The 16,307-nt window shown below is 39.7% G+C and overlaps 2 protein-coding genes across 3 annotated transcripts in view; one reads left to right on the top strand and one right to left on the bottom strand.

Annotated features, from left to right (window-relative positions):
• The first annotated feature begins 4,810 nt into the window (after positions 1 to 4,810).
• On the top strand, positions 4,811 to 9,336 carry LOC111229792 (homeobox protein DBX1-B-like). The gene is made up of 4 exons (XM_022756263.1): positions 4,811 to 5,180; positions 5,737 to 5,820; positions 8,670 to 8,872; positions 9,031 to 9,336. The coding sequence occupies exons 1-4, from the start codon at positions 4,811 to 4,813 to the stop codon at positions 9,334 to 9,336; spliced, it is 963 nt and encodes a 320-aa protein (XP_022611984.1).
• Positions 9,337 to 11,878: 2,542 nt separating this feature from the next.
• Positions 11,879 to 16,307, bottom strand: part of ckap5 (cytoskeleton associated protein 5) — a 39,282-nt gene continuing 34,853 nt past the window's right edge. For both annotated transcript variants that reach the window (XM_022755999.1, XM_022755998.1), the window contains one exon: positions 11,879 to 14,185. In XM_022755999.1, the coding sequence (XP_022611720.1) occupies positions 13,925 to 14,185 (261 nt within the window). In that variant the 3' untranslated portion in view covers positions 11,879 to 13,924. The remainder of the gene's footprint in view (positions 14,186 to 16,307) is intronic.

Raw genomic sequence — 16,307 nt, forward strand, 5'->3', positions numbered from 1 at the left:
ATGATGATGATGATGATGATGATGCAAGGCGAGGATAACAATTCTGGATTCATGTGATAAAATACCTGCTGTCATTATTTTGAAAATCTTGACTTCAGTAACTGATGTTACATTAAGAAGTTTATTAAATGTAGAATAATTATAATTCTCATCAGTGTTAACAGGAAGGAGACGGAGGTCTGCAATAGAAACCACCGTCAGGTTTCTTGGTGAAAGGCCCAAATCCTGTTTTTCAATTCATTATCAGATCCAACAAGATATTTACATAATGGTCTTAGAGCTGCTTTGAGCATCAACTGATGCTGCTGTGACGGACAGCAGATGAGGGGACGGACAGCGGGCGTGCTGCTGACAGTCGCTTCATGCTTAACTGGATCAGAGGAACCGAAAGGCCAAGGTCAGAGCTTAATGAGTGTGAGTGCCTGTGTTTGGGAACAGAAGTTATCATGATTCATATTTATTATTATTCATTATAAATAAATAAATAAATAATAATAGAGTTATAATAGTGTTCTGTGCTGTCGCTGCGGTGAACTGATGATGAAACCTGTGTGTATTGGGTTGCAGAAGAAAGCTAATGCTAAAAAATGAACCAGATCTATGGACTGATATAATAGACTGTATTGTTGAAATCCAGTACATTCTCTTGACTGGACGCCTGCAGCAGGACATTCTTTTCCTGTGAAAAAGTCGAGGTTGCATTGTCAGCAGCAATGGATAGACGTGGCTCATGTTCTCTCTACAGGCTGATGGCTGCTTGTGTGCCTGTGTGGCTTTTGGAGTGGAAGGTCTGGGTAATGGTGATCATGTTGGTAGCCATATTCCAACTGAAAGCATGCTCTAGAAGAAATTAGAGATCATACCAGGATAAAATATCATCATTATTATGGTAAAAGTTGAGATTTTTGAAGCAATAAAGGCAAAACAGATGACATATCACTCAACTTAGACTCTGAAAAGAGGAGTCAAGGAAAAAACAGGGAAAGACTTAAGAGTGTAATTGAAATTGGCCTCAGAGGCCATTAGGATTCAGGGTGACTTCCTGATGCTGCTGCCTGTGACACACATAGTGATTTTCACTGCTGTCTCTCGTTTATGTTTAATCTCTTCATTCTTCTCTCCTCTTAAAACATTACTGCATCTTCTACTTCTCACTTTGTGTCAAATTCATATCTTTTCAGACTTGCTACTTCCCTCTCAAACATTGTTAGTGTTAGCGGTAGTCCTATTGGTCTGTGTGTCTCCTCCCCCTCTTCTGACATGGTTAAACTGGTAATAGATGACGCCTTTTTACCATCTACCTAGGGCCAGAGCCTCTGACATAGAGGCTAAACTTGGTTTTAACCAACATTGCTATCCTCGATGACACCAGTAACATTATGATGAAGCAGTGAGAGATCACAAAAGAAAACCAAGTCAAGACATTTGTCGATGTAGATGTTCAGTTGAAACATATCTTAAACTACGAAAGGAACTTTCCCCACCTGAGTTTACCAGCCCATGTTTCCCAGGCGACTAAACAGGGTGATACCTTGGCCTTAATCTACAAGTCTATTTCAGTGTAACCTCCAAACTTGATACTACTTTTAACTCCAAACCATCTCCAGTAGCAATACATTCTTTTGCCCAGGCAACAAACTTCCACCACTCAATTTTTAGTAGAATTTGGAGGATTTATCTCAGACCTTGTTACTGATGAGATTTTAATTACAGGTGACTTCAATATTTACCTGAATAAGGCCTGTGATCCTCTTAGTGAAGTCTTTCTGAGCCTTATTGGTTTCATTCAGTTTGTGTGTGAACCTCTCTGCAGTGTTAACGATCAACCTGATTCTATCTTTCTCTCTCTCTCCCTGTCCTCTCTTTCTGTTGGTGGACCATCAGCTGTCCTGGGACCTCTCGTCCTCTCTCTCTCTCTTACTTTCCTGGCAGTCAATACTTCATTCCAGATGTTTTGACCCTGTTTCCTTCACCTAGACGTGTGAATGATGTGCTTGGTTTTACCTCTGGTGTGTTTGTGTAGTCTGTCCTCTGTCCAGGTCTTTATTGTGGAGAGGAGGTCATGGAGCTCAGGTCCTGTCTGTTGGTGGCAATATAATTGCAATCAATACTATTAGTGAAAACATTGTCAAACACATCAACTGCCGTAAAGAAAACTATGATCTGTTGAGCTGTATCACTGCAGCTGGACTTTTACTCATTACACCTGCAGATTCACAAAACACAAAGAAGTGATCTGTACGCACAGCTTCTTGTTTCCTGACCATGTGAAGATACTGAATGAATGTTCAGATGAAGAACTAAGAAGAACACAGTTGCTTTACTCTGAAGATGTTAGAAGTTGTCTGTGTGGTGAAAGCAGAAAGTGAAACTTTCTTCCCAAATGTGTTTGGACTCTTTGGCCTTTTGGAAACACTTCCACTGACAACTGCTCACGTTGAGAGAAGTGTTTCAAGAATCAGGAGAATTAAAGACTTAAGATGGAGCACAATGACATCAAAGTGACTCCAGAGGAGGTCCTGGATATTTTCAGCAGGAAAGAAAAAGGCTGAGCCAAGTGTTATGTGGTATGCAGCTTTTTGTCATTATTCCGTGTTTCTTGATATTAACATGGGTCTTTGGGGGTGAATCACCGTTGTCTAGTTCTTAAATCCCAATAACTGAATAAGTTTACCTCCCTACCAGGACTGAAAAATGTCATTTTTATGGCTAATTCCTACATTAACATGTGAATGATTCGTTGATTGTGCCTGGTTTCTTAGAGCATTCTTCATTTTGAGACAGTAAGAACACATTGAGCTTTGTGTTGTGTCTACACTGAGCCAACACCTCACAGCACAAGTGGATGGAGGGTGGGGGCAAAGGGTGAGTGGGACAGCCCCAGGGCCCATGCTCAGTAGGAGTCCCTACTGAGCTACTTTCTGGCTCGACCGCAACAGCAAAGGTCTGTACCTGACTGACTGATGCTGACTGAGAGATGAAGTTACGCTATTGGTCGGTTTAATGCGATGTACTGTGTGATGAAGCCACAGTGTAACTGTAACATTAACTGATGAGTTTATTTAATTTATCTAAGGTATAATGGAGAGAAAGAACCAATCAGTTGAATTAAATCACCAACAGTTTGACTAACATTTCACTTCTTGTCTTGTTCGTCCCTTCAACAGAACCATGATGATGATGATGATAGAATCTAACGCTAGCACCACTAGCATGACAGTGGCTAACAACAAGGCTAGCATCGCTGAAAGCAGATCATGAAGGGACCATGCTATGTATAAGATAAAATTTGTTAAACTGTTTATTATCTGTATGTTATGGATTATATTATTGTATGAAGGATTGTCAGATACACAAATGGAAAAGACTAAACTACAGCAGGCTGAGCAGGGACAACAACTGGTGAGTGAAACATCCATAATTTGTCTTTATTAACTGGTACTGTCTATTCTATATCTGAATAAGTGTAACTGTGTTTAGCTGCACTTCACTGTAGGTTCAGGCAACCCCTCGACTCTGCGTTGTGTGCGGAGAATGAGGGGCAGGGGGCTTGCTTATCTTTATGTTAGCTCAGAGGCTAACTAGCTAGCTTAGAGAGTGCAATATGCTGTTATTTTTACATTTCAGCACTTAAAAAGTACAGAGACCCACTCATAATTTTTCTCATGAACGTTTCTACAAATCACAGTGCACATATATGTTCACACGATGTACATATGGACATTACTACACTATATTTGCACACCATGTCTCAAAGCTGCCAGTGGCATATATCTACTACCTCCAAGAGAGGGCACCCTTGAACATGAACTTAAATTTGGCAATTACAGCAAGTGGAATCACATGCTATATATAAACTCTGTTACCTGTATAGTGTTGTAGACCACCACGTCTATTTTATGTTGATGTTATCCCTGTGTAACACGGATGTGGCGCTGAGGCAGAGTACCTGCCTGTCAGCATCCATCAGAGGGGATGCTGAACTGCCTGTCAGTCGATGCTCGTAGAGCGCCCCGCCTCAGTGCTGAAACGTTTCTACATGAACCTGCTTTCGCTTTTGTTTTTTCTGAACAAGCTTGTCTGACAAAGTGGCTGAAAACTGTATGTTTTCACACACATAGGACAGGATATATCAAAGCTATTTCATAGTTGTGAATTTTAAAATGACTTTATCAGAGGGCCCCCCTACAGAATTCTCTGCCCCCTCTGTGCTGAGAGTCTAGCTTCGCCCCTGCTTCATCTATCACCAAGGTAAATTATCTAATCAAATGATTTTATCAGTTCAGAATTAATGCAAGTTGGACCATTATAAAAGCAACTGTAGGCTAAATATGTGGCGTTTCACACAGTACATTGTCATGTGTTACACATGCATCTCAGTTTTCATTAGTGACAGTGACAGATCTATATCAGCTGCAGAAAATCAACCAGAGAAATAAAGTGGATCAAAGCAGCGGGGCAATGTAACTGTTGTTGACTGAGGCCCAATCACAGATGAACCGGAGAGCCGCTGACCAATCCCCTCGCCTTGAACTTTCAAAGAGCTTCACGCTGAGAGATGGGCTGAGGGTTGAACTTGTGCGCGCGCTCGAGTGTGTGTGTGTGTGTGTGTGTGTGTGTGTGTTTGTGTTTGTGTGTGTAGGAGTGACTCCCCTGTATAAAATCTAAGAGGGACACAGACACAGATACACAGAGCACAGAGGGAGTGTGTGTTGTTTAAGTTCCTCTTTATTTTTTCTTAAAGAAAAGTCTGTAAAAATTAAAATTGAAAAAGCGAAAAGAGCACAAAACTTTTCCACCTCGGACAACCATGATGTTCCCCTGCAGCGCTCTGCCGCCTCCTCTCTACCCGGGCTTACTGCGTCCTCCCGCTACCCTCTCCTCGCCCCTGACCCGGTCACTCCGCTCAGGCTTTCTGGTGGAGGATCTCCTCCAGTTGAGCCAGCCTGTCAGTTACATTCATCGGACTTTCTCTTCCAGAAATCCGGGGGACGTTCTCCCGCTCAGTCCGCGGCCGGGCGCCTCTCCCCGGGCGTTAGGACCCAGCACAGAGCGGTCTGTGCTGCAGAGCTCCAGCCAGCAGACCCGCAGCAGCCACGGCTCTCCGCAAACTGCCTGCCCGGACTCCGGCTACCTCAAGTTCGGCGTCAATGCGATCCTGGCACCGTCCACACGAAGCGGTGAGTATGATGAGAAAATAATGGATGATGGATAGTTTATGATTTTCGATTTTTATTGCAGTACTTTTACTACTACTACTGGGGCTACTCCTAGTAATAATAACAAATAATAATAAAAATTGATTTATATTTATTATTATTATTATTATTATTGTTATTATTATTATTATTATTATTATTATTATTAGTCCATCAGCACTGCAAATGTTACTCTCACTATTGTTGAAAATGTGATACAATTGACCAAAATACTGATTATATTAAAAAAATATCAACAATATATTGACTCTGTTGAATCTTAAAACATATAATTAAGTTGCATTAGACTTCAAATATCATTTTGCTGATGTGCATCAAATATAACTTTAAAATGTGTATTGTTTCAACCAATACAGTCATTACTATAGGCCTTTGTTTTATTGAAATATATAATAATAGTATAAGAAGCTATAATTGCTTAATATTTATCATTTTGATACATTTCTATGTTTTTCTGTTCCTGTTATTTGTCCTGCTGAGAAGTCAGTTTGTATTATTTCTCTGTTTGCTCCTCCAGTCCAGAGTTTTCAGACCAAGTCCTTCCCTTTGCCTTTCTTTGACGGAGGCCTCCATCCCTTCATCAGAGCTACCTATTTCACAGGTAGGTGGACTCACCACTGCTCTATATTGGCATCAGTGTTTTCAGAGCTCCAGGACAGACGCTGTTCATTTATAGTCAAATCATATACAATTTATAAGAGAGAAAAGCGCCACATTCACCACTTTATGTTTATTATTTTACTTTATGTCTATTTATTGCATTTAAATCTCTGCATCACTTTATATTGGACGTTTATCTAATGAGATAAACCTCATGTTGCCATTCAGCTCATATCCACATCTGTTTACTATAATGCACAAACAGACGAAATCAGCACTTCTCTTCTGCTCTGACTATCGTTCACTGTCCATTTGAATCCTCTTATTAATACTAGTAATAAACACCTCATTTGTAGTTTGCCGTCACTTTACCCTTTATTTTTGTCAAAAGAAAAAAAATAAACAGATAATCCTATGAAATAGAGTATGGTTAAAAAAAAAAAAGTTTTCTTTAAACTATCATTTTTATAAGGTGGAATAAAAATATTCTTATTATCTAAGAGAGTAACAACACTTGATACATCTGCAGGATTAAATAATATCTATGATTCAATGGTTACTTTGCCAGATTTCTGCCTTTCACAGCTCACTCTGCACTTTGAACTGAAACTTTGTCAGAGGAAATTTCATTTTCCTCTGCCACACCCACACCTCAAAGTCTCAGTGATGAGTAGGCCTTCATTTATAACATTATTATACTTTTCATAGAGACTGAAAAAGAGTGTTTGGTAAAAAAAAACAATCCAAAAGCAGTTATAAATTAATTATACAGAAAATATTTTTGCTTGCTCTTTACACTGATTAGTTATGTCATATTATTGCAACTCAGAGGGTGTTGTCATACATGCATATACATGTTAATAAAGATGATAGATTAATTAACTATAATTAAACTAATTACTAATGATAACTAACTCATGGTGTAACATATTGTTTCTATGTGCCTTACAGTACATGTCTATGATTCAAGGAACATTTCAGACTCATATTTATTAATTATATTAATTATTATTATTATTTATATTAATTCGTTAATGAACTGATATATAGATGTGATTAATAATATACTTAGAATAAATAGATAATAAAAAAAGTAGTCCTTTTCCCTGTGAACTTTAATCTCTGACCATAATTACTCATTAAAAGCGATGAAACTGAAAACACCCTCTAACAAACAGTTCAGCTCTTAAAGTCTGGATCTTACAGCTTCTCAAACTGTTTGTGAAAACACATTTGAGCCGCTCATGCAGATGGTGAGGTCTGAGCTGGCTGTTTAAAGACGTCGTCAGCCTTTTAGCATGGGAATACCCCGGACAGCCTGGAAACAGCTCTGCCAATTTGAAGGCCTATTTAGGCGATACACTGACTGCTGACATTAGCACCAGTTGTCCTAATCTACAAATTAGTCCAGTTTGTCACGCTTCAAATATATTAGTGCCGTTTGTCATGGTCTAAATGTGAGGCGGGTATCTTCCCAGCTCAGGAACTCGGCGCCTCTTCACGCGCCGTCGTTTTCCCACCAAGCCCCTCTGCCTGCCCACAAAGCTCCCAGCACCGTGACCAATAGGAGCCAAAACCACACACACACAGACACACGTGCGCCTACACACACACACACACACACACACTCACACTCACACGCACACATCTTGAAGGTTTGAGCTCGCAGCGTTGCTCACAGGATCAAATCCACAGGTTTGAACCTGGATTTGATTTGATTTAGTTTCTAACTGATCAGCAGATTAATCAATTCTACAAAAATAAAAAAAAATCAGTTTTGTATTTTCAGACAGAACATCTGGAATAATAGTTACAGCAGGTGTATAACACTGAACAGCCCCACCTCTGTGTAAAGCCTGAGTGAGGACTTTCTAACAGCTCTACATTATACTGACCTTTCTTTAATGGGCCTGTAATATACTGGCCTGTCGACGGCCTTTTCCACTCAATTCATTACAACACAATCACCTTTCTCTCTCCATTTGCAGCCTCTAACAATCCCCCTTCATGCTTCATTAGAGGCAGTGTGAGCGGAGCTTTGGAGAGCCCGTCTTATTAGCATAGGCTCTGTTTCCACTGCCGGACAAATTGGGCTTTTAAATATCAAATTTCAGGCAGATCAAGTGTATTACAGGCGGCATCAGGGAGTCTGTGGGCTGATGGTGGAAACAGGAAGGCCTGACGCTTTGACCAATACGAATCAACCTGCAAAATAAATTATAACAATTATAATTTTCTGAGTATTTATAAAAGGTAGAGTCATTGCATTTAAATACACAACCAAATTAACATTGATCCTTTTAGCAGTATATCTTTAAAATAAATAAATAAAATAATATGCTTATCACCATCGTCGATATAACTATAAAACTATTTTAAAAAAAACAAATGAAACACTTCTCTCCCATCATGTTAGGTTAGATTAGGTTAAAGTTAGGATAGGTTTGGTTAGGTTAAAGTTAGGTTGGGTTAGATTAGGTTAAAGTTAGGCTAGGTTAGGTTAGGTTAGGTTAGGTTTAGGTTAGGTAAAATGACTTTGGGGACTATGAACCTTCATCCAGAGGGAAGGATTAACATGTAAGACATGTACACAGTATATATAAATTAAAAGACCTTTAATGCTTTGACCTTAATTATAACTACAAGCAGGTGAACTGGTGGGGGCTCTGACTTATGACCTCAGTACTTTTGATATGTTCTGGAGGAGAATCTGTATTCTCAGAGTTGGTACACCCTCACCAATTTTACATTATCAGTCAGGTTCAGAATGCAGGGTAACACCTCTGGTCCCTCATGGGGCAGATCCAGATCATTAAACCTCTACCCTCTCTTGTGTGTTTGTCCCTCCAGCCTCCTCCTCTGTGATTCCTGTACCGGGTACGTTTTCATGGCCTCTGGCCCCCAGAGGGAAGCCCAGGAGGGGCATGCTGCGGCGGGCCGTGTTCTCAGACCTGCAGAGGAAGGCCCTGGAAAGAACTTTCCAGAAGCAGAAATACATCAGCAAACCAGACAGGAAGAAACTCGCCAGTAAACTGGGACTTAAAGACTCCCAGGTGGCCATGGAGGATTTGATTTGTGATTTCATTGCTTTATATAATGAGCAAGAACAAACTTGTTTATGCCTCATTGCTCTTATATTGTGAATTTAAAACTAGCTGTGATTATGGCTGGTCGTGTGACTGACATTGTTTTTCCTCTGTGCCCTGTGCAGGTGAAGATCTGGTTCCAGAACCGCAGGATGAAGTGGAGAAACTCCAAAGAGAGGGAGCTGCTCTCGACGGGCGGCTGTCGCCAGCAGACCCTCCCCACCAAGACCAACCCCCACCCAGACCTCACTGATGTAGGCAGCACCTACTGCCAGAGGCTTGACAGGACTGCACCCACCAGCCAAGTACAGCTGGACAGCCAGGAGTCACACCTTCACCACCACCACCACCATCATCATCATCATCACAATCCTTCGTCTCCGTCAGAGTCCAGCAAAGAGTCAGACAGTGAAGAAATCACAGTCTCTTAAGAGCCTGATAGAAGAGTCTGATGAATGGAAGTAAACACCAGAAGTGCTTGAACCTGCTCGATTCATAGCTGTATTTTCTCAGCCTCAGTGCCATGTTCCTGTACAGAGTTTGTATTACATTATATGTAGTTCAGTGTATCTATATACATTTAATAAGGTATACTGAGCTGTTTTAGATTTAATATTTGTAGATTGAAATGTTTAAATGTTTAACTCTTAAATATACAAATTGTTCTTTTCACACATATTTGTATTCTTTATATTTTCTCAAATAAATAATAAATAAATAACACGTTTCGTTTAGTGTTGATGTTAAGTGTCCTACTGATGTGAAACTACTGGAACTAAACAAACATAGGATGATAATCATTGGCTTAGCTTTGGTTTAAGGTTGAGGACAGTCGTATAATCCCACTGCTGTGTCCAGTAGAAATCCCCCGATGCCACCAGAGGTCGCTGTATCTGAGGTTTACTGCACATTAAAATTTAATATATTTACAAAAGTATTAAGAGCCTTAATTCAGTAGTTTAGTAACAATTACATCTTCAAGTCTTCATTTACAAGTCTCTACCAGATTTACTCACCAGGATTTGGGCAGTTTATCACATTCTTCCTGACAGATCCTCTCAACCCTCATCTGGACTGGATGGGAAGTGTCTATGAGCTGCCATCTTCAGGTCTCTCTATAGATGATCTGGACTCTGGCTGGGGCACTCAAAGGACAGAGACTTGTCCCAAAGCCACTGCAGTGTCGTCTTGCCTGTATGCTTGAGGTCATTATGGTCACATGAATTCTGGAGCAGATTTTCTTCTATTTGGCTGCATTTATATTTCCCTCAGTTCTGACCAGTCTCTCTACCCCTGCTGCTGAGAACCCCCCTGCCATAAAGTCCTGAGATGGTTGTTCTTCCAGCAGTTTCTCCATCTCTGCAGAGGCCTTCTGAAGCTCTGTTAGAGTGACCCTTGGGGTCTTGGTCACCTCCCTGACCAAGGTCCTTGTTGCCTGGTTACTCAGTTTAAGTCCTGGTGGTTCCACACTTCTTCCACTTCACAGTTATTGAGGCCACTGTGCTCCTGGGAACGCAATGTAGATTGAGTATGGTGATGATGAAAAATAGCAATTTTATCCATTTAAAATTAAATCCACAACACAATAAAGTGCAAAAAGTAAAGCCTGGATCCGCTGTACGTGCAGATTCCTACTTCACTGTTTAGGGCCTTATGAAGGCAACAATATTGATCAGTGTCAACTTCTGTAAGGATGTGATCAGATTTTAATGGTGTCACATCCGCCTCACTCCATACACAGGCTTATTATCTGACAAACTGAGGACGTCCATGTTGTAATTGATGCACTGCTACAGGTCGCAGCGACATGAGGTCAGCTCATCAGTGATGTAGATGGATGAGACACCTGTGAACTGTTGACTGACCTAACTGAAGTTAGTTCTGTTGAGGAGGCTTCTATCATAGATGCATGTAAAACCAATTCCCACTGCAGTTTTAATGTGATATATTTGACAGATTATTTATACTGAAGTGAAAAAAGGGGGGGAGTGTGCTTCAGTATAAATGTGGAAAATAAAAGAATATATTCTTGTGATAAGAAAAGTGCAACTATATGTTGTGGCATTTCTAAATCTTTTTCTTAGAGTGATTTGATCGGCTATAAAGGAAGTTAAGATTTATTCGTAAAGGACTTTTCAAAACAAGAGTCCCAAAGTGTTTCATAATAAAAGCAATTAGCACAAAAAATGGAGGCAGGACAAACAAAACAAAACAAAACAGAAACACACAAAAAAAGTTAAAGAAAAGATAAGAAAATATAAATAGATTTCGAGGAGTTCTTAAAAATGTGATTCAATCTGGATGATCCAATTGTGGGAGTCTTGGGTTTTAGGTCTCCCTTCAAGTAGAAGTCTGGGAACATGCACCTGACACTGGTTAGCCAAGCTCAGAGACTTCAAGTTACTGTATTTCAGAGATGTACTCAGGAGGTTTAACATGTTCAGGCTGGCAGGTAATTAAAATTTTACACTGGGTTCTACACTCGACTGGCAGCTGACAGAGAGAGGCTAACACTGGGGGTAGGAGCTCCCGTGTCTTCAGACGACGGCTGCAGCATTTTGAACCATCCGCAGACGAGTTACACAACTCCTCGACTCAGTATTAATCTAGTCATGAAGACACAAATAGTGTGGATCAGTTTTCCAGGACTTCTGAAAAACTGGATATCTGATCCTAGAAATATTAAATAAGAGAGTATGATGAATGTTGAAACTTTCCAAGTGAGTACAGAAAAATTCAACATTGCAAAGTCAAAAACCTGAAACCACTTTCCTTAATGAGAAGGCTCTGAGAATAATGGACTGAGCTTCCTGCTGCAGGTTTTAAGAACCAATTTCCTGCTTAGCTGCATCAGTTCAACACAGCAGCAGCCCTCCAGACTACAGTAGAACACATGAAAAGAATAACACATAAAGAAGACAACTCCGTTTTAGATTAATTCACACATAAATAAAAAGAGTATAGTCACAGATGGATTGTTAAAAAAAAAAAACAAGACTTTATTGCCATTTTCCACTATGGATTATACAAGGAAAGCTGGAGAGCAACAATGTAAGACTGACATCTGAATTAAATACAAAAACAATGTTATTTGTGTTTCTTTACTCAACATTCAGCTACAGAAGAGATGACTAACAGGGCCATCATCATCGCCGTCTTCTTTAGAAAAACAATTACTTAATTAAACAGTTGTTTTAATAATGCAAACTTTATTTACAGGAGAAATTAAAACAATCACTGCCTTCATGCCATGCTCTTTAAGCCTACAGACACAGAGTGAACTTCCTTCAGCTGGATAAAGAGCCGTACATATACAACAAGTTTGGTTGATGCGCTTTACAGTGACAGCCATGTTGGTTCTACAGTCCTGTTCTGCTGTTAAATAACTGAGGGAGGGAGGGTGTTAATGGAGGACAGTACATACACTATTTACAGCCAAATGTCAACCCACAGCACAGTCCAACACACAACTGAAACACACCTGTACACAGCTCTGCTGGGTCTGGACTTCCTGAGTGAAGCAGCTCAGGAACTGAACTCAGTGTACCACCAAACGCCTGCAGGTTTTAAATCACAACCAAACACTACGGCTGATTATTTCCAGTTTGTCTGGGAAGAAATATTTTTTCTCTTAAAAAAAAAAAAAGGGAAACTGAAAACCACTTTAGACAATCGCTTACTAAAAGGCCACAACAGAAGATTTTCAGAATAAAAGTGGAAGGGTTTCCTACGTAACCGCGACCAAACAGAAAGAACTTCCTTTTTAGAGCCACCATCAGGGGCAGAAGGATGACAGAGGAGGGGTTGATGTTGATGCTGTTGAGCTTATTTCATGACTCTAAACACAGAATAAAAATGTCTGAAATGGACAAATCAGACACTTTTTTGATTAAACTAAGTGCTGGAGCTTCAAGTCCTATAATATGTGCTATTTTGAAAGAGACATCAACATTTCTTCCTGCTGTTTGTCTCGTCATCATTTACTGACGCCAACATAGGATACGTAAACTTTCTGCAATTATTCAAAATCATTAGATGCCCCCATCCAAAAGAGGCTGAAATCACTGAGAAGTACAAACTGATACCATGACAGTGTACAAGCGTTCAGTGCTCGGCCACAAGAGGGCGGTCACACAACTACAGATGTGACTTCAGTTCTTTACAACAGTGTTTCTCTATCCAAACAGCAGCAGCAGCAGCAGCGGCAGCGGCAGCGGCAGCGATGTGGTACGTCGTGAAACAGGAAGAAACAACGTGTATTTTCCTGTGACCACATGAGAAGCGCTTCATAACAGTTAAGTGGTTAACAACCTTTAAATATGTACAAACATATTGTGTTATGATATTAAAGAGGACAGAAGGAGGTTAAGTTCACTATTTCATTATTATAATGCAGTGAAAAGTGTACACAGGAGAGAGGAGGGAGGAAGGAGGGGGCAACCTGAAAGAGAAGGCTGGGACAGGACAGGAGGGAGAGTGGAGTGAGGTGGGGTTAGGTGGGTGTGACAGTTTGTTCTTCAGGATCAAACTGTACAGACTGAGAACTACATCCGACTCAAAGCTCACTCCTAGACTCTGGACTCAGCTTCGTCTCTTCTGTTCTGATGGTCGACACTTAAAAACAAAAGTGATTTGATGTGAAGATAAAACATCTTTTAATGAGTTTGAATTGTAGCTAAAAACACTGGGATAGTTTCTGCAGTCTGTGTGTGGAGGCTAAAAATCACAGCCTTAGTTCAATCTGAATGTACTCAGCTACAGTCAGATCAGGGTGTCTGATTTCTAACAACATACAGGCACAGTGGGTGGAGTCAGGTTCAAATTCGAGGGTGTGTTTGTCTGTTGCTACCGGATTTGTCATTACAGAGGGCGGGGCTTTAGTGTCCAAGTGCTTTCTACCTCGATCTACCAGAACAAGGATATAAACAGAGTTAAAAAGGAGGATGTTGTGTTTTCTACAACCAGCTGGACTCCACAGGCTGAGCGGATGAGATGGTGACGTGGTTGGTTTGGTGCTCCTTACTGCCGGTTGCTCTTTATCCTCTCCAGACGTTTCTTCAGGTCATCCAGGTTGGCTGCTGGCGAGGCTGAGCGTGTGTGCGCATGCGTTGGGGAGTGGGAATGTGCATTGTGTTCCTGTTGGTACATCTCTCTAGACTCTTTGAGCTGAGACAGCTTGCTGTGGAGCATGTCAGTGGAGGAGGCCACCGACGGCTTCGAGGACAGCAGGGACGAGATGGCAGGTCGCTGCTGAGGCTCGTCCTCGCTGCTTCCAACTCCCTGATGGAAGTGGAAAGAAGAAGATGAAGACACGTCAGCTTCTAATCTGTACATATAGTAAATATTACTCAGTTACTTAATGTAACATTTATTTCACCCAGACTGCTGTACATCAAAAACTTCTGACTCCAACTTTTAATTTCCACAAAACACAAACAGTCCTGTGGCTGTGCCACTGTAACAACTGTAGTTAATATATTTTTACTAAAAGCAAACATCAGACATGTTCACCTGGTCCTATGCTACAGCTGAGTGATTTGATGAAAATTTCTCATTGAATTTGCAGCATTAGATAGAAAAATAGCAATTTAAATGATTTTCTGTAAATTAGCATAGACCTGCTTTTGTTTTCTATGCCACACAAATAAATCTTGTTTCTACCGGCAAAGTATCACATGAAATTTTTCTAAGCCTGTCAAAAGAAAAGTCAATGTTTAAGTTTTGTATAGAAAAATTTACCAGTTTAGCTGTGATTTATTAAGTTATTAGTGATAGATTACAACATTAGTTGAAATTACTTAGTCAACAACACAGTCGTCTTTATATCTGTTTATCTGTTAAAATTCAGTCGCCAGCTTTAAGTTTCACTTGCTAAAACTGCACTTTCAACTTGTGGTTTCAATATAATGGTAATGAATCATTCAGCCCTATCCTACTGTCATTGTTCATGATGAAATACAAGTATCTGCTCTGGTTGCATGTTCTTGGTAAATGGAGGTTGTTGGTGTGAGTTGAGCCTCCAGCTCTTCTCTTCAGGCTGTTTCAGACTTTAGAAGCAAACATTAAGCAGGTGAACACTGCCTGTGAGGCTAAATTCAGGGCACATATTTCTATCAAATGTGTGTTGGAGCCTATTGAGATTTTGACACATATAATTAAAAGAAATTAGGTATACATTTGCTTATATTTTGTTGTCGTAACATGAACAGGTCACTGTTTTAACCCCTTAAAGTAGATATTCATAGGACTGTGATGTACATACATCCTAAATATTTGAACATTTTACAGTTGATAAACCTGTAGCGCACTCTGGTGGATAAACTACATAAACTCAACAAAGACAACTTGCTGACATTCTATTTCTAAAATCCCTCAAACAAGTTTTTGTTGGTTATCAACAGACATGTACAGATCCAGTGGATCAGAACAGAGACACTGACTGATCCACATTAAATATAGTTTTTTTGTTCTGATTCATTCATTTAAACATGTGCAAAGCTACCGCTCATACTGTGGCACTACCTGTGCATCAAATTTTACAGTTTAGGCAGTGGTAGGCCTTTGTGAAAGTCAGTGTAAACTCATCTGGTTTCACAGTAGTTAGCTAATGTTACCAAATAATTATAATATCATTTTTTTTAACAGTAGATTTAGACATTTTCTGCACTTTGTTGAAAATACGATTTTATTACATGTTCAATGAAAGCTAATAAAAGGAGAGGGCTCTGGAAATTAGGGTTGATGTAAAAGCTTATGAACAAAAAACTATTACATAGATAGATACATACTTTATTTATCCCCTAGNGCTACCTGTGCATCAAAATAAAAGCTTTTTACAGTTTAGGCAGTGGTAGGCCTTTGTGAAAGTCAGTGTAAACTCATCTGGTTTCACAGTAGTTAGCTAATGTTACCAAATAATTATAATATCATTTTTTTTAACAGTAGATTTAGACATTTTCTGCACTTTGTTGAAAATACGATTTTATTACATGTTCAATGAAAGCTAATAAAAGGAGAGGGCTCTGGAAATTAGGGTTGATGTAAAAGCTTATGAACAAAAAACTATTACATAGATAGATACATACTTTATTTATCCCCTAGGGGAAATGCATGTGTCCATTAGCTCATTGTCGATAATAATAATAATAAAAACAGTTAATAACAAATGAACAATAATATTATTAGCAATTGGAGTTACAAACACTACTGTAAACTGAAATATCACAGAAGTATTTAGAGATTCTACTATGAAACTCTAAATTTTGAGATGTTTCTGCACTTTGATTGGAGTCCAATTGAGTAAATTCAGCTGATCAGTAGATTCCACATGTGTAGACGTGAAAATCCAAAGTTTGCAAAAAAAAAAAAAAAAAAAAAAAAAAGCATTGAAGCGCACGCCAAA

Source organism: Seriola dumerili, unplaced genomic scaffold (genome assembly GCF_002260705.1).
Source record: "Seriola dumerili isolate Sdu_G_001 unplaced genomic scaffold, Sdu_1.0 BDQW01000242.1, whole genome shotgun sequence".
Taxonomy (NCBI): domain Eukaryota; kingdom Metazoa; phylum Chordata; class Actinopteri; order Carangiformes; family Carangidae; genus Seriola; species Seriola dumerili.

Bases quoted from the DNA above. Each gene is read 5' to 3' on its own strand.
- LOC111229792 (XM_022756263.1), top strand. From the start codon at position 4,811: ATGATGTTCCCCTGCAGCGCTCTGCCGCCTCCTCTCTACCCGGGCTTA. The intron at 5,181-5,736 runs GTGAGTATGATG...TTGCTCCTCCAG, and splicing joins GGCACCGTCCACACGAAGCG to TCCAGAGTTTTCAGACCAAG. The intron at 8,873-9,030 runs GTGGCCATGGAG...TGCCCTGTGCAG, and splicing joins TGGGACTTAAAGACTCCCAG to GTGAAGATCTGGTTCCAGAA.